This window comes from Oncorhynchus masou, chromosome 28, assembly GCF_036934945.1.
Source record: "Oncorhynchus masou masou isolate Uvic2021 chromosome 28, UVic_Omas_1.1, whole genome shotgun sequence".
In the NCBI taxonomy this organism is placed as follows: domain Eukaryota; kingdom Metazoa; phylum Chordata; class Actinopteri; order Salmoniformes; family Salmonidae; genus Oncorhynchus; species Oncorhynchus masou.
In genome coordinates this window covers 30,694,059-30,707,845 of record NC_088239.1, presented here as the reverse complement: position 1 = coordinate 30,707,845, position 13,787 = coordinate 30,694,059, and the positions used below count along the sequence as shown (strand labels likewise).

The 13,787-nt window shown below is 41.4% G+C and overlaps 1 protein-coding gene across 2 annotated transcripts in view; it reads left to right on the top strand.

Moving 5' to 3' along the window:
- Positions 1–13,517, top strand: part of esyt2b (extended synaptotagmin-like protein 2b) — a 46,094-nt gene extending 32,577 nt beyond the window's left edge. For both annotated transcript variants that reach the window (XM_064941894.1, XM_064941892.1), the window contains 9 exons: positions 26–100; positions 239–325; positions 4,341–4,490; positions 9,400–9,782; positions 9,884–9,982; positions 10,648–10,779; positions 11,030–11,135; positions 11,761–11,810; positions 12,241–13,517. In XM_064941894.1, coding sequence (XP_064797966.1) covers positions 26–100; positions 239–325; positions 4,341–4,490; positions 9,400–9,782; positions 9,884–9,982; positions 10,648–10,779; positions 11,030–11,135; positions 11,761–11,810; positions 12,241–12,286 — 1,128 coding nt within the window. In that variant the 3' untranslated portion in view covers positions 12,287–13,517. The remainder of the gene's footprint in view (positions 1–25; positions 101–238; positions 326–4,340; positions 4,491–9,399; positions 9,783–9,883; positions 9,983–10,647; positions 10,780–11,029; positions 11,136–11,760; positions 11,811–12,240) is intronic.
- The last annotated feature ends 270 nt before the right edge of the window (positions 13,518–13,787 follow it).

Here is a 13,787-nt window from a genome sequence, read left to right as displayed (position 1 = left end):
CTCTTTTCCTGGTCATCTCTCACAGTCCGGCAAGAAAACGAGCAGTGAACCAAGTCCTTATGTCTATTTCACAGTTGGGAACAAATCATTTGAGAGTAAGGTAAGAAACTACTGTGGGCATGGTTTCTGTAGATAATTGGAAATGATAATTGAAAACCTCATATTTCTCTTACACTTTGAGGATGTTTTTTTTTCTATTCTATTTCATTGTATTCTATTCTATATGTGTTGTCTTCAGATCCGCTATAAGACCAATGAGCCAATGTGGGAGGAAGCCTTCTCCTTCCTTGTCCATAACCCCAGGAGGCAGGAGCTGGAAGTGGAGGTACTGTCCCACCACACCTTAGTTAACAACTATGTACTGTACATTTACATTTATTTTTCACCATACCCCAACTGGTAGGTGATCTACAGTGCATTTGGAAAGGTGATCTACAGTGCATTTGGAAAGTATTCAGGCCACTTGGCTTTTTCCACATTCTGTTACGTTTCATCCTTATTCTAAAATTGATTAAAAAGAATATATTCTCATTAATCTACACACAATACCCCATAATGACAAAGCATACCCCCCCTTTACCCTTTACACACTACTTTGTTGAAGCAGCTTTGGCAGCAATTACAACCCCGAGTCTTCTTGGGTATGACGCTACAAGCTTGGCACGCCAGTATTTTGTATTTTTTCTCCCATTCTTCTCTGCAGAACCTCTCACGCTCTGTCAGGTTGGATGGGGAGCATCGCTGTACAGCTATTTTCAGGTCTCTCCAGAGATGTTCGATAGGGTTCAAGTCCGGGCTCTGGCTGGGACACTCAAGGACATTCCGAGACTTGTCCCGATGCCACTCCTGCGTTGTCTTGGCTGTGTGCTTAGTGTTGTTGTCCTGTTGGAAGGTGAACCTTCGCCCCAGTCTGAGGCCCTGAGTACTCTGAAGCAGGTTTTCATCAAGAATCTCTGTACATTGCTCCGTTCATCTTTCCCTAGATCCTGACTAGTCTCCCAGTCCCTGCCACTGAAAAACATCCCCACAGCGTGATACTGCCACCACAATGGTTCACATCTCCGCACGTCCGACCACTCTCGTTTAAAAGGAGGGTGGATCGGTCAATCATATCATTCCAATTTTCATTCTAAAACCAAGGGTGGCCATTTGTAATGAGTAAAAACATACCGTTCGCAATGTGTCACGCCATGACCTTAGTTATCTTTGTTTTCTTTATTATTTTGGTTAGGTCAGGGTGTGACGAGGGTTTATGTTTATGGGTTTTTTCCAGTCTAGGTGTTTTTATGTCTATGGTTGCCTAGATTGGTTCTCAATCAGAGGCAGCTGTTTATCGTTGTCTCTGATTGGGGACCATATTTAGGTAGCCATATGCCTTGGATAGTTTGTGGGTTATTATTCTATGTTTAGTTGCCTGTCTGCACTTCTCATATCAGCTTCACGGTTCGTTTTGTTAATTTGTTCGTTTTGTTCAGTGTTCACTCTTTATTAAAACTAGTATGTATGCATATCACGCTGCGCCTTGGTCTCCTCATTATGACGAACGTGACACAATGTCAAGTGTAGAAGCTGACTCAGCAGGCCATTTTCATTATTGTAGTAGGAAGACTAAATGATACACCTGTTATCTTGATTAACATTTATGCACCAAACTGAGATAACAGTTCATTCTTCACAAATGTATTTTCTCGATTTACCAAATATGAACACACACACACCATGAATTGTGTACTGTCGCCCAATCTGGAGCTTGGCTCTCCTAAGGTATCATCTTCATCAAAGACAGTATCCACAATTCAGCTATTTCTTAAGACATATGGCATATCTGATTTGTGGCGTTTCCGCAATCCCACAGCTAGGGAGTATAATTTTTTTCTCGCCAATTCATAAGACCTTCTCGTGTATAGACTACTTTTTCCCCAGAGAATATATATTTTTTGCCACTTATTACGGAGTGTGATTACCAAGCTATAGTCATTTGGGATCATTCTCCTCTTACTATGAAACTACTTTTGCCAAATACACAGCCTAATAAATAAGAATTTGTTCTTAACTGACTTGCTTAGTTAAATAAAGGTTAAAAAATAATAATAATGATGATCGCCCTTGGCGGCTTAACTCACTACTGCTATCAGAAGAAACCTTTGTTGCTTTCATATCATCTCAAATGTAACTATTTCTCGAGCTTATTCAAACCCTTGGAATGTCTCCTACAACTGTATAGGAATCAATGAAGGCTTATCTAAGGGGCCAAATTATTTCGTACAGCGCAACATTAAGGAAGTGCAACATTTAACGCCTTGGGGGGGAACTTACAAATAAAATCTTGGATTTTAATATGACATATTCAACCTCTTCATTTGCAGCTTTACTGAAACAACGTTTAACACTTCAGACAGAGTTGTTTTTTTCTTCTTTCAACTCAACATGCTGAAAATCGAATGAGTAAATCTTGATACGAAAAATGACGAACATGAAGAGAAATCAGGGAAAATGCTAGCACACCAGAACCGCAAATCAAACCATACCTGAGATAACTGACGAGCTGGGTAACAAATGTAATTGATAGTTCAGAGGTCAATTCATGCTTTCATAACTTTTACTCATAATTATACACTTCGGAATCTGCTGGTAATGCTAACTTACTCGACACCTTCTTTGAGAACTTCCTACAGTTGAGCCTAAGAGAGCTGCTGAATGAGAAGAACAGCTCTCTGTAAAAGAGATTGTGTTAGCAATTAAATCTATGCAGTGTGGGAAATCCCCTGGACCCGATTTTCCGAGCAAATTAGTTTTTAATTCTCAGATGAACTCTCTCCTTTCTTGCTTTCCGTATTTGAGGAATCATTCTCCTCAAACTCTGCCATGAAAACGTCTGGTAGTCGTGTGCCCTTCAGAGTGACTACGCAGAAATTGAAATATTTGGGTCACACAATTTGAAAGATCTCTATGAAGCTAATTTCTTTTTTTTTGACCTTGGAGATCTCATCCTGTGGCCCCACCTCTTTAGCTGCCTTACTCTGCTCAAAACTTGAATTAGCAGAGCCTGTTTCCAAATACACTAAAAGCCCTATTAAGAAACATTCTAAAAGAAATCTGGAAACAGTTCAGGCGATCGTTTGGTCTCAGTGAATTTTCAACTTCCGCCCCGTTTACTAAAGAACCATTGCATTCTCTCCATCATTATTTGACCGGGCGTTTCCTATCTGGTCCGGAAAAGGGATCTCCACACTGAACGACTTGTACATTGATTTGGATTTTGTATCTTTTGAACAGTGAGTACAAAAGTTCAATATTGCTCGATCCCATTTCTTTAGATACTGCATTTGCGTAGTTTTGTATCTTCATGCTCTCATTCTTCCCATCACGCCCAGCTACTTCCCTTCTAGATTCTATTTTTAAAGTGAACCCTTATATCAAAGGAGGTTTAAGCTTGATCTATATGTTATTAAACTCGCACAATCTGGATTCCCTGCACTCTCTTAACAACCAATGGGAAGAGGATTTAGGTGAACAACTTTGAGACTAAATTTGGCAGAGTATGCTTCAGAATACATTCTTCATCTATATGTTTAAGACATGCTGTAACTCAATTTAAAATAGTTTGTCGCCTGCATTGCCATTGGACTAGTAACTGAAAGGTTGCAAATCCCCAATCTGACAAGGTACAAAATCTGTCTTTCTGCCCCTGAACAGGCACTTAACCCACTGTTCCTAGGCTGTCATTGAAAATAAGAATTTGTTCTTAACTGACTTGCCTTGTTAAATAAAGGTAAAATCAAAAAATTGCACGAAGGCAAAATTGTCCAATAGACTAGAAATAGATCCCACTTGTGACCGATGTTAGCAGGCTCCTGCTACTTTATTACACAATTTTTGGACATGCCCGAAATGGACAGATTTCTGGACATCACTTTTTGAGACGTGTTCTTAGATACTGGAGAGACCCATAGAACCTTCTGCCTTTATTGCATTATTCGGAGTGGCACCACAGGAGGCCCCTCTAAACAGTTATACCGGCAACATGCTGGCATTTACTACTTTTCTAGCTAGATATCTTATACTATTTAAGTGGAAGGATCGGTTTCCTCCTCCTTTTAATCATTGGATAATTGAAGTTACGCAACATCTCAAGCCAGAGAAAGTACACTACTCCGTTAGGGGATCTGCAATTACATTTTATAATATCTGGCAACCTTTCCTATCCTTTGTAGAAGACACTATGTACTTTCGACATATCTGATGTTTTTTGGATGGGTCAAACATTGAGATTACAGTACGTGCATGTGAATTATAGGATATCTAATATGTTAACCCTTTGTTGGACTGTCTGTGCCCAGGTGAAGGATGACAAGCACAAGTGCACCCTGGGTAATCTTACAGTCCCCTTGAGTGGTCTGTTGGAGGAGGAAGACATGACGTTTACTCAGCAGTTTTCCCTGAGGAACTCTGGACCCAGCTCCACACTCAAACTCAAGTTGGCTCTCAGGGTAAGGATATTCATAGCTGCCTCCCAAATGGCACGCTATTCCCTATGTACAGTTGAAGTCGGAAGATTACATACACTTAGGTTTTAGTCATTAAAACTCGTTTTTTCAACCACTCCACAAATGTCTTGTTAACAAACTATAGTTTTGGCAAGTCGGTTAGGACATCTACTTTGTGCAAGACGCAAGTAATTTTACCAACAATTGTTTGCAGACAGACTATTTCACTTATAATTCACTGTATCACAATTCCAGTGGGTCAGAGAAGTTTACAAACACTAAGTTGACTGTGCCTTTAAACAGCTTGGAAAATTCCAGAAAATTATGTCATGGCTTTAGAAGCTTCTGATTGACTCAAATTATGTCAATTAGCCTATTGGAGGTGTACCTGTGGATGTATTTCAAGGCCTAACTTCAAACTCAGTGCCTCTTTGCTTGACATCATTGGAAAATCAAAAGAAATCAGCCAAGACCTCAGAAAAAAAATTGTAGACATCCACAAGTCTGGTTCATCCTTGGGGGCAATTTCCAAATACCTGAATGTACCACGTTCATCTGTACAAACAACAGTACGCAAGTATAAACACCATAGGACCACGCAGCCGGCATACCGCTCAGGAAGGAGACGTGTTCTTTCTCCTAGAGATGAATGTACTTTGGTGTGAAAAGTGCAAATCAATCCCAGAACAACAGCAAAGGACCTTGTGAAGATGCTGGAGGAAACAGGTACAAATGTATCTATATCCACAGTAAAACGAGTCCAATATCAACATAACCTGAAAGCCCTCTCAGCAAGGAAGAAGCCACTGCTCTAAAACCGCCATAAAATAGCCAGACTACGGTTTGCAAATGCACATGGGGACAAAGATCATACTTTTTGGAGAAATGTCCTCTGGTCTGATGAAACAAAGTATAGAACTGTTTTGCCATAACGACCATCGTTATGTTTGGAGGAAAAAGGGGAGGCTTGCAAGCCGAAGAACACCATCCCAACCGTGAAGCGCGGGGGTGGCAGCATCATGTTGTGGGGGTGCTTTGCTGCAGGAGGGACTGGTGCACGTCACAAAATAGATGGCATCAGGAGGATTGAAAATTATGTGGATATATTGAAGCAACATTTCAAGACATTAGTCAGGAAGTTAAAGCTTGGTCTCAAATTGGTCTTCCAAATGGACAATGACCCCAAGCATACTTCAAAGTTGTGGCAAAATGGTTTAAGGACAACAAAGTCAAGGTATTGGAGTGCCATCACAAGCCCTGAGCTCAATCCCCTAGAAAATGTGTGGGCAGAACTGAAAAAGCATGTGCGAGCAAGGACGCCTACAAACCTGACTCAGTTACACCAGCTCTGTCAGGAGGAATGGGCCAAAATTCACCCAACTTATTGTGGGAAACTTGTGGAAGGCTACCAGAAACATTTGACCCAAGTTAAACAATTTAAAGGCAATGCTACCCAATACTAATTGAGTGTATGTAAACTTCTGACCCACTGGGAATGTGATGAAATAAATAATTCTCTCCTATTATTCTGACATTTCACATTCTTAAAATAAAGTGGTGATCCTAACTGACCTAAGACAGGGAATTTTTACAAGGATTAAATGTCAGGAATTGTGAAAAACTGAGTTTAAATGTATTTGGCTAAGGTCTATGCAAACCTCCGACTTCAACTGTAAATAACTACTGTACTTTTATACCAGGGCCCGTAGAGCTCAACGTTTTAGGGAATAGGGAGTCATTTGAGATGCAACCATAATAGACCTGCTGTCTATTTTCAAAAGTTACCGATTGAAATGTGTCAATAGAACTTCCCATCACATTGTACACTGTGAAGGGGTTACTGTGAATTTGACAGCTTACAGGCAGCTTGGTGGCAAGTAAAATTCTGTATTTCATATTGCAGTACAACTACTGTAACATAAATACGGTATCAAAGCAAGTACTGTGTAATGACACAGAGTACAATACCATAAAGTTTGTGAATGAATGGATGGATCAATTAATTAATTCATTGAGGGGAGAGGTTTGTATTTCACAGTATTTTACTGTATTTACAAGGGATTGGTGCAAGCAGGTTGGCTGCTAGGTAAAGTGTTTACACATTACAGTAGTGATGTTAGGTTTGATATCGAAGCCCCAAGGCATGCGTCAAAATCGCTAAGCAGTGTACTTCAAATCAGTGCACCGATGCCTGTATCACTTTATCAGAAGCATATGATCAATGACGTCCGAAGCTTTGTTTCGTTGATCAACCCCCTGATTGGTTTGGTATTCGTTTCGGTAGAAGACAAATAGGCTACGCTGCGCATAAGCTATGGCATGTGGGACCTCATCTATAATAATTTGGCTGCTCTAAATTATTTTGACCAGCAGGTGCCACTAATGTACACTGTGTTGAACAAAGCCTTGAGTAATAAACCTATTTTCAACACAATTTGCTGGAAATCCTAAATGCTTCAATCAATCAAATGTATTTATTAAGCCCTTTTTACATCAGCAGATGTTACAAAATGCTTATACAGAAACCCAGCCTAAAACCCCAAAGAGAAAACAATGCAGATGTAGAAACATGGTGGCTAGGAAAAACTCCCTAGAACGGTAGGAACCTAGGAAGAAACCTAGAGAGTCCTCTTCTGGCTGTGCCCGGTGGAGATTATAAGAGTATATGACCATTCAGGCTAGATCGTTCTTCAAGATGTTCAAACTTTCATAGATGACCAACAGGGTCAAATAATAATCACAGTGGTTATAGAGGGTGCAACAGGTCAGCAGTAAATGTCAATTTTCTTGCTTTTCATAGCCAAGCATTCAGAGAGAGAGAGATGGGAGAATTAGATGGAGCATTTAAGATTACACAGGACACTAGATAAGGCTGGAGAATTGCACCAGATAGGACACACCCTAGTCCCCTGTCACATAGACTATTTCTGCATAGATACTGGAGATTGAGACGGGGGGTCAGGGGACAGGAAGATCACGTCAGTGACTCAACCCACTCAAGTTCAGTATAGAGGGAAAAAGCCTGGCACGATATGACACCCCTCCTAGGGACGGCATGCGAGAGCACTAGCAAGCCAATGCCTCAGCCCCGTAATAGGGTCAGAGGCAAAGAATCCCAGTGGAGAGAGGGAAGCCGGCCAGGCAGAGACAGCAAGAGGCGTTCGTCACTCCAGTGCCTTGCCATTCACCTTTGCACCCCTGGGCCAGACAACACTCAATCATAGAACCTACTGAAGAGTCTTCAGTAAAGACTTAAAGGTTGAGTCCATTCCATAGAAATAGAACTCTATTGGAGAAAGCCCTGCTTCCAGCTGTTTGCTTCTAGGAACAATATGGAGGTCTGCGTCTTGTGACCAAAGTGTATGTGTAGGTATGTACAGCAGTACCAAATTGGAGAGTTAGGTAGGAGTGAGGTAGTAGTCTAATCTTGAAGAAACAAAAGCATGTATTAGCTAATGAATTAATTTTTTGACAAAATGTTTCTGGATTTTTGCAATGTTACGAAGATGGAAAAAAGCTGCCCTTTAAATATTTTTGATATGTTCGTCAAAAGAGAGATCAGGGTCCAGAGCAGGTCCATCAGTTTTATTTGAGACGACTGTACAACCATCAAGATCAAACTGCAGATCTCTTCGTTGCTTGGAACCTAGAACTAACATCTCTGTTTTATCTCAGTAAAAAAATGACCTTACGTCTGAAACACAGGCTTCCAGGGTAGGCAATTTTGGGGCTTAACCATGTTTCTTCGAAATGTACAGCTGTGTGTCATCTGCATAGCAGTGAAAGTTGACATTATGTTTCCGGATGACATCCCCAAGAGGTAGAATATTGTGCAAACAATAATGGTCCTAAAACGGAAGCTTGCGGAACACCGAAACTTAAAGGACAAACCATCCACAGAAACAAACTGATATCTTTCCAACAGATAAGATCTAAACCTGGCAAGAAATTGTCTGTGTAGACCAATTAGGGTTTCCAATCCCTCCAAAAGAATGTGGTGATCGATGGTGTCTAAAGCGACAGGAGCACAAGGACAGGAGCAGAGCCTTGGTCTGATGCCATGAAAAGGTAATTAACCAACTTCACGAGTGCGATCTCAGTATTATGATGGGGTCTAAAACCAGACTGGAGAGTTTCATATATATTATTTGTCTTCATGAAGGCAGCAAGTTGCTGAGCAGCATTTTCAGTTTAAAAAAATTTCCGGGTCAAGGTTTGGCTTTTTCAGGAAAGTCTTTATTTCTGCCACCTTTTAGTGAGTTAGGTACACATCCGGAGGATAGGGAGCCATTTGTTGTGTTCAACATAGGAGGGCCAAGCACAGGAAGTAGCTCTTTTAGTAGTTAGTTAGAATAGGGTCCAGTAAGCAGCTGGACTGTTTTTATTCTCCTCACTCAAGTTGGAAAAGTCAGCTGATCGAGCAGCGGTGAAGGATTTTTGATGTTACACAATAGTCTTTCCAAGCGAGATGGAAGCTCCATGTGGAGCTCCATTTCCGTTCCAATTTTCTGTAGGACTTGCTGCCAGTCTAAACTGTTCCCTATACAAATTGATGGGGCACTATAACCACATCGGAATTCAATTGGTATAGCATTCTCAATCACGGGTGCAACAAATCTATCAATCTTCAAAATATGTTAATGAGCCAGAAACAACAATACCAGGCACCCACTAGTGGTCAAAAGTGTTTTTGGCGCTCCAAAGATGGTGGTATTACAGGACCTCTCGAAATACAGCAATACTTTGCCCCGCCCACAACATTTTCCCACAATGCTTTAGAATTGACCGTATGCTGCAGCAAAACGTTTCAGAGTATTTTACTGTAGACCCCCACATTACCATATTATTTACAGTTTTCCATTACAGTGCACAGTATTCTTAAGGTACTGTGCTCTGCTCGTCTGTGTCGTAGGTTCTGTGCCTGGAGAAGCAGACAAGTGCATCGGACCAGCTCTCCTCTGTCCAGGTGAGGAAAGCCAGCGAGGTCAACCCCACCGTCCCCTCCCAGAGACTCTCCGCATCGGAGTCGCCGCTCCCCCCAGCCTACACCACCCCAACACCACCCATGGAGGCCTCCACCCACTCCCTCCATCGCAGGGAGGAGCGAAAGGAGGAGCCGTACGGAGGCAGCCCCATCAGGAGCACTTCTATCAGGAGCACTTCCAACCTGAGCACCACCATATCCAACTCCCAGAAACACCTGCCCCATAAGGACTCCATGGCCAGCCTGGCCTCGGACATCTCCTTACCCTTCGCCACCCAAGAGCTGCAGCAGAGGCTCAGGCAGCTGCAGAAGTAAATCCCACACACTCACGTGCACACACATGCACACACAAACACACACACTATCATGAGGTAAAGTCAAATCCATAATCTGTGCTGTGTTGCATTTTCAGTGGGTCTGCCCCTAGTCCGTACCCCCTGGGGGAGATCCAGCTGACTGTCCGCCACAGCTCCCAGAGGAACAAGCTCATCGTGGTGGTGCACGCCTGTCGGTCAGTGGCCTAATGTATCACACTAGACTAGCCAAATATACTGTATAGGCCAGGTTCCTGGACACAGATGATGCCTTGTCCTAGACCTCCCGAGTGGAGCAGCGGTCTAAGGCACTGCATCGCAGTGCTTGAGGTGTCACTACAGACCCGGGTTCGACCCCAGGCTGTGTCACAACCGGCCATGACAAGGAGTCCCATAGGGCGGTGCACAATTGTCCCAGAGTCTTCTGGGTTAGGGGAGGGTTTGGCCGGGGGGCTTTACTTGGCTCATCGAGCTCCGGCGACTCCTTCGTGTCGGTCCGGGCGCCTGCAGACTGTTTTCGGTCGTCAGTTGGATGATGTTTCCTCCGACACATTGGTGCAGCTAGCTTCTGTGTTAAGCGGGCGGGTGTTATGAAGCGTAGTTTGGCGGGTCATGTTTCGGAGGAAGCATGACTCGACCTTCGCCTCTCCCGAGCGCGTTGGGGAGTTGCAGCAATGAGACAATATCGAAGTTGGAGGGAAAAGGGGGGAGATTCTCCATTGAAAGTGCCTCAGTCAAAGACTAAGCTTAATGTGTGTCCAGGAAACCGCCCCTCTGTGTTAATTTCAATTACCACAATGTCAGGACATACTCTGTTCAGATTTCAATGTGCCTGAATGACCCCTGTACATTTTGCCCTCAGAAACCTCATTGCGTTCACTAAGGATGGATCAGATCCTTTCGTTCGGGTTTACTTGCTCCCTGACAAGAGCCGGACAGGCCGGAGGAAAACCAGCACCATAAAGAAAACCCTGAACCCTGTGTATGATCAAACGTGAGTTCTGACTCAGACTTTCACTGTAGGCCACCTCCATAGAATTACATATAGATCTTTTAAGTAATAGTAATATACAGTATATGATCTCTATGGCCACCTCCTACATTATGCAACTATTTAACCATCGCAACCATTCATCACATCATGTATTATATTCATTCATCACCCAGTATCACTGCAGTAGGAAATCATCACTCAGAAATAAACAAAGGAGAATCCTAAAGTGTGTGTTTTTGTTCATCTGCAGGTTTGAGTTCAGTGTGTCCATGGTGGAGCTGCACAGGAGAACTCTGGACATCGCTGTGAAGAACGGAGGGAGTATACTGTCCAAACACAGAGGACTCCTCGGGAAGGTAGTGACTCCTCACAAAAGATAGTCTGTTCCAAATGGCACCCTATTCTAAATCAAGAGTTTACAATTAGTAAAGCTCAAACCAAGTTTACTCACCTACTGGGTCACACAGCTGTGTAAGACAAAGACATGGTTCCACCAGCACAGGTATATACTGTATTTAGGTGAATTTTCCTCCTTACACATCTGAACAGCCAATACACCTCAGTTGCTAGACAGAACTTTAGTGATCAGTTCTTCCACACTTCATCTGACCTGACCTTGGCCCCAAATTCCTCACTCCCCCCCCAACGGCTGTCCTGTTAACTTGTACCAGACTGTGGCCCTTCTCCTTCCCATAGGATCCCTGATGTCTAACAATATCATATTCTGACAGAATGCAAATGTTCTACATACCCTTCTCTCCCTCAGTGACACGAATAAGGATGTTTCATATTTTCAAGGTTAGAAGTCAGAATCCATCACTATATAGTGCAATACTTCAGAGCCCTATGAGCGCACTATGTTGGGAAAAGGGTGCCATTTGGGACACAACATTGTTGTACTTTAAAAATGAAGGACTTTTATTGTCATGATGAATTATCTTATTGTTGTTGACTCTAGCAATGCGACTGTACTTATTATAGGTGATGGTGGATTTGAGTGTTGAGGATATATCCAAGGGCTGGACACAATGGTAAGATGCTCCTTTACCCAATTTGTATTGTCAGGTCTGTGTTGTATTTGTGTTATCATTTGATACAAATTTGATTTGGTGAAATGAACTAGGTTGTTTGTTGTTTATTCCATGATTACATCTTTGGGTGTGAGACAATTGTTCGAAAAAAAATCATATGTATGTATTATGATACAAATACAATCAAAATCAAATCAAACTTTATTTGTAACATGCCTCCGAATACAACAAGTGTAGACTTTGCCGTGAAATGCTTACTTAAGGGCTTGAAAGTAAGCATTTCACGGTAAGGTCTACACTTGTTGTATTCGGCGCATGTGACAAATAAAGTTTGATTTCATTTGAATTGTATTTGTTAGTCATGTTTTAGTTTGTGCCATTGCCATTTGTCCGCTCCACTGGTGTTTTCACTCCTTGTCTTGTCATGTAGGTATGATCTGACTGAAGATGGCAACCGCAAAACAGTCCAGGCATAGAGAGGTAGAGAATGACACAGGAAGACCACACCTCCATCATCACAAACACCCATTGACATTCATGGGAACACACTCTGCTTTCACATAGTGTTATCGCTTATCAAAGGGCACATCATTTTCCTCTTCTTTCGATTTGTTTTGCCATTTAAATTTGTGTGCTTTATCATGTCGACCTGAGTAGAGATACAACTTTAGGTTGACTGTAAAATGCTTTTCCTGCACTATTCAACAACGTCAAAAGTTTCGCAAAATTGTCCTGTTAAAAGCAAAACTTTTATCAGAAAATGTAGGTTCGTGTGTCAACAAAAAAAAAGCACATTTTACTGCCTTTTTTCTAAGTTGTCAATGTTTATACATGTATAACTGGGCTAAAATGGACTAATTAAGATTTGCAGGGATTTCATTTTTATTTGTTACTATTGAAGGAAATTATGTTGAAATCCTATTTTATTTTTCATTTGACATTGAATGGACTCCATATCTATTGATGAACGAATTCTCATCAAAGGGACAGATATGGCTACTATGGTAGTTACAAGCCATGAACATGGATGTTCAGTTCATTAGTTTTATGTATTTTTGTCATGCAGTGTTATTTGGTCTTTGTTTACTTCCATGTGTTTTCTTCATGCTAATAAACATCAATTACTAGTGCAGTGATTCAAAATCCTACCACATCTAAAAAGGATGAAATTGTTGTTCAGTATATTCTACACTGTATATTTTGAGGGATTCAGTGCAATATAGAATTATGTTGAGATGGAGGGGTATATGTCAGGGCGGGGATATGTTCTGCTCTGGTGTACATTTATATCTAAATAGAGATAAGAGTTTGATTATTGTAATACATCATTTGTAAATTAATAGAGGATAATATATGAATGGTTTCTTACACCAGACGTTATGGTCAGTTTTGAGCAACATTGTGTGAAGTTTTTGTTCTTATTTGTCGAATGATGACAGAATGTGCCGTAGGCTACTCCTGTACGTAAAGCCATACAGTGAACACTGTTTTATCTTGAAACACTTCCATGTTGTGCATTACAAACATCTTAAATCCTCTGTCAGTTATCTTTCCTGTGCCTTATTGACATTAAACACCTTCACATTCACAAATGAACATGAAACCTTTTAGCATCAATAGCTTTCAAGTTTGGAATAAGTATATTCATGGTTTGTTTTGAATAATAAACAGTTGTTTCTCTTTAATTAAAAAAGTATCTTGTTTTGAGGTGTTTTTGTTGACTGCAATGACTTGACTCCCCTGTGAAAAGTTGCCTGGCCCTATATTCATTGTTAGCCTTTGAAGCCTACTGAATTTACAGTGCATTCGGGAAGTATTCAGACCCCTTGACTTTTTCCACATTTTGTTACGTTACAGCCTTATTCTAAAATGTATTAAATTCAAGTTTTTCCTTATCAATCTACATACAATATCCCATAATTTTTTTATTTACATAAGGAATCAGACCCTTTGCTATTAGACTCGAAATTAAGCTCA